The sequence below is a fragment of the Paroedura picta genome, chromosome 1 (assembly GCF_049243985.1).
Source record: "Paroedura picta isolate Pp20150507F chromosome 1, Ppicta_v3.0, whole genome shotgun sequence".
Taxonomy (NCBI): Eukaryota; Metazoa; Chordata; class Lepidosauria; order Squamata; family Gekkonidae; genus Paroedura; species Paroedura picta.
In genome coordinates this window covers 159,775,782-159,782,678 of record NC_135369.1, presented here as the reverse complement: position 1 = coordinate 159,782,678, position 6,897 = coordinate 159,775,782, and the positions used below count along the sequence as shown (strand labels likewise).

At 53.9% G+C, this 6,897-nt stretch overlaps 1 protein-coding gene across 1 annotated transcript; it reads right to left on the bottom strand.

The window, feature by feature from the left end:
• Positions 1 to 3,033: 3,033 nt before the first annotated feature.
• SOX11 (SRY-box transcription factor 11) lies at positions 3,034 to 6,203 on the bottom strand. Its single transcript, XM_077310231.1, has one exon. The coding sequence runs from the start codon at positions 5,862 to 5,864 to the stop codon at positions 4,584 to 4,586; it is 1,281 nt and encodes a 426-aa protein (XP_077166346.1). The 5' UTR covers positions 5,865 to 6,203; the 3' UTR covers positions 3,034 to 4,583.
• Between the last annotated feature and the right edge of the window lie 694 nt (positions 6,204 to 6,897).

The following is a 6,897-nucleotide window of genomic DNA, read 5'->3' as shown; positions in this document are numbered from 1 at the left end:
CTAGTTGGCAAATGAGTAAGTTTAAAGACTGTTCAGAGCAAAACTTATGTCCTTCTTCCTTGTAATACTACACATTTGTTCAGATCTTATGTCTCCCCCCAAAACCATTAAAAACAAGTTTCTGTCTCATTTGCAGGGAGATTTATTTCCAATCCTTCCCCCACATCTCCTGATCAGCATAAGTATACCATTCAATCATGCTTTATACCTGGATAAATTAGGGAAATGCTCTCCTGCACAAACATTCACACATAAGGAGTGAGGAAACCTTGAAACATTGCTGCAGCTACCAACCCAAACATACATTATGCCTGAACACCATCATTATATAGCTTAGGAAACATTTGCAACAAACAGCTATTCTACTGTCTACCAATCACTTTCATAAACACAAGCATCCATATCAGAAAGGAAGGGATGGGGGGCTTCTACTAACATATTGAGGATCACTTCAAGAATGAAAACATTGGCTGCAATCCTAAAAACACCTTCCAAAGAAAAGTAATAGACTTGCTTAGGATTGCTCCCTGTTTGGCTCAGTTTTTCAAAGACTAGAATTTGATCAATATGTCATAAGTTTGGTAGTGTTTAACTACAGGACAATTGAGGACTAAAGTTCTGTTTCTACCCCCTCCCTTTAAAAAATGTTTACAATTTAAAGCCATTATACTAATTCAAGATTTTTTTGTCTATTTAAGCTTTCTAAAGGCTTAATATAACAAAAGACACATATCAGACCCTAAATATGTCATACTCTTTTAATCTAACATAATGGTAGACCAAACTTTGAACATTTATAGAAGAACTTTAGTCAGAGACACTAGTTTTTAAACATTTGATCACCATTTTAGTCAACTACTTTGATGAAACTTATAATGCATATAAATGCTTTACTTTGTTTAAGCTTTTTGAATGTGTATGCAAGCCAGCCGGAAAGCCTACAGCACCGATTCCCAAAGCGACAGTGAATTGCCTTTGTATAGTATTAATAGCCCAGGCCCATCCTGTTTCATTCAAAAGCTAGTCCTCCAGAGAATTTTAACAGGACTTCCTCCCAAGTTATTATGCCCACCCTTACTGGGGTCCGAGATGTACCAACCTCTCCTTAAGCTGAACCACCATTTTTAGGGTGTGTGGCGTCTTAAAACTGTTCCCTATATTGGTAGTTATGCTTTTGGTTGCTCGTCTGCTTTTTAATGGATGTAATAATGCTGGTCATGTGGCATCAGAAATAAATTTACATGTCTACCCTTCCATCTATTAAATACTACAATCTGCTTTTCCCAAGGTTGGTGTATGAAGGCTTAATGACACAAAACAAAAATATGGCATTAAAACAAAAACAGAAAAAAAATTCTGTGGCAGGAGCTCACAGACCTCCTGCCTGTGGCACAGTGTGGGGTGTGGGGGAGGCTCTTAGGGAGGAAAAGGGCACTGGAGCATGGCTCATTTGCAAAGCAACCCCCTGCTGTTCTGGGGCTGATGTAGCTGTGGAATGGCTCCTTCCTTCCTTCCTTCCCTCGCCGGAGCATCCTTGCTAGCTACGGCTGGTCCTACCCGGGCCAGAAAAAGGAGAGGAAAACACAGCGCTCAAGAGAGGACTGCCAAGTTGTGGCCCGCGGGCTCAATAAAACGGCATGCAAACCAAGGCGCAGGAAACAAAAGCAAATTGCCTGGAACGAAACACACACACACACACACACACACAAACACACAGAGGCACCCCCTCTTTCTGGTAAGCAACAGAAAGGCTCCTGGATGAAATGGAGCTGAGGAAGGTGGCGGGGGGAGGGGAAGAGGAGGGAGGGAGCTGCCTGCCTGACAAATGAGAAAAGCCACCCGCAGCCCATGGAGGAGAAAGAGGTACCTCCCCCCGCCCAGGCCCTCTGAATGGGAGGCGGGAGGACGCGTCGGGTAGGATGCTCGAGCTGCCGTCGCCCTCCCCTCCCCCCATCCCCCTCCTCAGAGCCGCCTTCGCGCGCTCCTCCCTCCTCTCTGCAAAGCGCCCGAAAGGGGGCAAGAGCCTTCGCAATGCGCTCAGGCGGCGGCTGGCGCTGAGCGGGGGGGAGGTGGAGGACGGGAGGAGCCGAGCGCCAGCGGCGCGCTTGGCCGCGTCCCCCGACGAAAAGAAACACACACCGGCACGCCCCCCTTCCGAAAGACGGCCGGACCCTCCTCCCTCGGCCCCTCCGAGCGCCCTGCACCGGGGCCTGCCCGACAACCCCCTCCCCGCGCCTCCAACCGCGCGCTTCCGAGGCGGCCGGCAGCCCGAGCGGACTCCGCGCCCGCCACACATGGCCAGGAGCAGACACACCCCCCTCGCGCCGGCTAACCCGGCCCGCCCGCCAAGGAGAGCGCTGCCGTCTCGCCACAGGGCCGACGGGGATGGGGAAGGGAGGGAGACGCCCCTTCCCCAGAGGCAGAAATCCCACCGTCTCCCCCCGATCGCAGAAGCCAGGCAGGGACCAACCTTGGCAGGACCGTTCTGCAGAAGCGCCTCGCCTCCGCCACACGCGTGCCCACGGCCCCCTCATCTCTCTCTCTCTCACACACACACAAAGGAGGCCTGAAGGCAGGCAGCCCCCTCCTCCCCCGCGCTCCATCATGGCAGACTTCGGTCCAGCTCCCCCAGGCGGCCCGAGTCCCCGCCCGGAGGCCCTCCCTTGCAAGCGCAGCCACAGCATCTCTCCTTCCTTCCTTCCTCCCTCCCTCGCCTACCTGTCCTTGACAGGACCGTGGGCGCCACCACCCTGAACACACACGGAGCCAAACGTCTCCCGCCACGCTCTCTCCCGCTCTCGCCTGCCCCCGGTTCCAGCTAGGCTGACCCAAGGCAGGGGGGAGGGGAGGGAGACCATCTTGGAAGGTGAGGTAGAAAGGCAAACGAGTCAAAGGAAGAGAGCCTATCCCCCCTTCGGCCTCCTCACCCGTTGTGCACTCCCGGAGCCAAGACTCAGCCGAAACTCCTCCATGGGTGAGGAGGGAGGGTTTGGATACACCGCATCTTTCTGGAGACACTAAGGGCAAATCGAGTTTCTATCAGTTCCAGCTGATTTATTAAAATTGTCAAGATACAGACTTTCAGCATTAAAAAAAAACAGGCAATGGTGTTGACAGTGCACAAGTCTGTTTTTGCCATCCTTTGCTACAAAATATGCAGATGGTCTGTACGTTTAAGAATCATATTGCACAAAATGAGAAACTTTTTTTTCCTTTTTCAATGTGCCTTTCTTTCCCCCCATTTCATTGTTTTTGCTTAAAAAAAAGAGTCGAGAATCCAGTTTCATACCTTCCATCTGGGCCCCATCCACATATCACAGCGTATGAGATACATAAATTCCTACTATAGTACAGTACATATACAATCTTTTAAACTAAGATAACAGCTCTGAGGTCTATATCACCATTTCCAATAAATCTTTACCTACAAATATTGAACAAATCTGAACTATAGCTGTACAAAAAAGTGTTTGTTTCTTTTTTTTAAACCACAAGGCCTTTAGATGCAAGGATTTTTTTAATCCTTTTAAAACCAGGACATAAACGTACCCATATAACTTGCATGCTAAAAACAGAGGAAAAAAATAAAAATAAAAAAAATAAAAGGGAAGAAGTGCCTGAAAAGTCTTACTGAAAAAAACACAGCAAGAATGTTCCCTTTCACTGTACAAAAATACGCCTGAAAATATATTAATTTTTAAAAAAGACTGAGGTCTGTTATGTATCAAAAATGTTTCAATACCTTTGTGTACTGAGGTCTAGGCTGTCTGGTATTCAATCAAGGAGGTATAAGGGAACAAGTTACAAAAAAAAAGTTGGCAAGTAGAAATCACATTTGTAAAACCATAAACAATTTGATCTGAAAAGTAAACTCTGATCTTAAGTCAGTTCACAGTTTTTGTTTTTTGTAAGCGTTTGTACAGTCTGCATTTTTTTTTCAAGCTCCCTGCAGCTTTGTTAAGAATCGGATGCATAGAAGACATCAGTTTTCTCCCTCCAAACAAACAAAAAAAAGTTGCAATGGTCCCTTGAACAACGTCAAAAAAAATCATCAGAAGTGTCCTTTAAAATCTCTGCCGGAGAAACAAAAATCCACAAACCCCCTTGAGTAACAGTTGTGCTGCCAAAAGACTTTGCTTTTCTTTTTTTTTTTGCAGACCATCTTCCAGACTTCAATCACAAGACCGACAAGCTTCAAACAGCGCTTTCTGTATCTTTGAACACCCAGTCCGATTTGCCTTTATTCCTTGCTGCTCTTGTTGTGATCACCAGTTTGAAAAGGAAAAAAAAAATAGTGGAAAAAAAATAAGAGGAAAAAAAAAATCACAACTCCAGACTCGGTTTGGAACTAACTTCGACTTAAAAAAAAAAAAAAACCCAAGACATTTGACTTCACTTCAAAACTCCACCACTTTTAAGCGTATATCACTCGCATCATCTTTCCTTTCCCGGTTTGTTCTTCTTGCGTGGTTGTTGCTTTTCACAGTCCTTTTGATCTCGCCCTCTCTCTCTCTCTCTCTCCCCGCTCGTTGGCCTGCCCGCGGTTTGTTCGCCCTCCTGCCGGCTCTCGCCTCTCCCCCTGCTCAGTACGTGAAGACCAAGTCGGAAAAATTCGCCTCCAGCCAGTCGCCCGCGATCATCTCGCTCAGCTCCGGGGTGCAGTAATCGGGGAACTCGAAGTGCGAGCCCAGGCTGCCCTCGCTGAACGAATCCAAATCCTTGTCCACCAGCGAGAGGGACAGGTTCCCCGCGGCCGCCGACGCCGCTCCGGCGCCCAGCTCCGAGGCGGCGTGGGCGTGCTGCGAGAAATTCAAGCTCAGGTCGAACATCAGGTCGTCGGCCTCTTCGCCGCCGCTGCTGCTGCTGCTGGAGGAGGAGGAGGAGGTGGAGATGGACCGCGAGGAAGCCGGGGACAGGCTGGCCTGCGGGCCGCTCTTGGGCATGCTCTTGAAGCCGTAGTAGAGGCGCGGGGCGCTGGCGGCGTGCGAGGCGGCGCCGCCCCTCACCTCCTCGTAGAGGCTGGCGCCTTCGGTGGACTCGGCCGAGGAGCTCAAGGTGGGGCTGGCCGGGACCTTGGCGACGTTGTAGCGGCGCAGCGGCTGGCCCTGCGGGTGGGGCGGCTCGTCGTCGTCGTCCTCCTCGTCGTCCTCTTGCTTGATGCGGAGCTGCAGCTCATCGTCGTCGTCCTCCTCGTCGTCGTCCTCGTCCAGGAAGACGCACTTGACCGCTTTGCCGCCGCTCCCTTTCAGCGGCCCGAAGGGGGGGTAGTCCTCGGCGCCGTAGTCGCCCGGGTGGGCGGCTGCCTTGGTCCCGGCCTTGGCGGGAGACGACGACGACGACGCGGACGACGACGACGAGGAGGAGGATTTGCCCTTGCCGCCCTTCTTGCTGGCGCTTTTGGCGCTCTTGGTGGCGCCGGCGGCGGCGTTCCCAGCGGGGGCGTTTTTCTCGGGGCTGTGGTTGGCCCCGGGCTTGGCCGAGGGGTCGATCTTGGGCTTTTTCCTCGGCCGGTACTTGTAGTCGGGGTAGTCTGCCATGTGCTTGAGGCGCAGCCGCTCCGCCTCCCGGATGAACGGGATCTTCTCGCTGTCCTTGAGCATTTTCCACCGCTTGCCCAGGCGCTTGGAGATCTCGGCGTTGTGCATGTCCGGCGACTGCTCCATGATTTTTCTCCGCTCGATCTTGGACCACACCATGAAGGCGTTCATGGGTCTCTTGATGTGGCCCGAGGCCGTCTTGCACCAGTCCGGATCGCTCTCGTCCAGCGCCACCGGGCTGCAAGCCATGAACTCCCCTTCTTCGGTGTCCATCGCTTCCCTGGGCAGGTTGCTCTCCGTCTCAGGACTCTCCGCTTGCTGGACCATGGTGGGGGTTGTCTGCTTGGATGGAGTTTCTTCTTGGTAGCCTTTTGGTGTGTGTGTGGGGGGGCTGGCTTGTTCTGTTTTCTTTTGGTCTTTTCCCCCCCCGCTTTGCTCCCACCGGCCGCTTGCACACCTCGTCGGGCTCGGCGAGCGGCTGCGAGGTGAAGCCCGGTGTGCAAGCCGCAAGCGCCGTCCGCCTCTTGCTCCCGCTCGCTCGCTCGCTGCCTCTTCCAGCCGCGGCGGCCGCAGCAGGACTCGCTCCGGCTCTTTCCCCTCCCCCGGCAACGGCGGCGGCGGCGGCAAGAGCAGCCGCCCGGACCCAGAGATGTCGCTGGATCGCACTCCCCCTTCTGCAAAAGTTGCGGGTCCTCTCCCAACTAGTTATCAGGGTTTCATATGGGTGACATCACTCCGCGGCCCGGCCAATGGCGAGGCTCGAGCCCCGCCCCTCGACTCCGCCTCGCTTGGCTCGCTGAAGTTCCCCCCACATGGTGCGCGCACGCCCCCTTCGCCGCCGCCGCTCTGGAAATGGGGAGGGGGCGGCGGCGAGAGACGCGCGCCGTTCGAGCCCCGTCTGCGGGAGAGCCTTGCGCCCGCTCCTCCTTGGCCGGCCGGCCGCGCAGCGCCTTGAGGCACATGTCAACAACCGCAACGACGGCGCACACACACCCACACACACACCCCCATACCCTGCGAGCGGGCGGCGGGGACTGGGTCGAGGTGGTCCCCCCTCCTCGCCTGGTGTCACGCTGGCTGAGCTCATCCGGGGAGGAAGCGCCTCGCCTGCGGAGGGCACCGGGGCACTTCGCGCCCGGCTGCTGTAGGTGGCGCTTTCGCACCGCCGCCTTCTCCGGCGTGACATTGCGTTGGGGGGCGAGACGCAGGCGATGATGGGCATCCTTCGGGTTGCCCACGGTTGGATGGCCCTCTCCCCTGCAGCGCTCTCGCCCCGCCCACGCCCCCCGCCCCTCCCATTTCACCCGAAAAGCCACCGCCGAGCGACCTGGGGCCCGTGGCTTGCCGAGGTGAGTAGCTG

Excerpts from the sequence above, each read along its gene's own strand:
- SOX11 (XM_077310231.1), bottom strand. The coding sequence starts at position 5,864 with ATGGTCCAGCAAGCGGAGAGTCCTGAGACGGAGAGCAACCTGCCCAGG.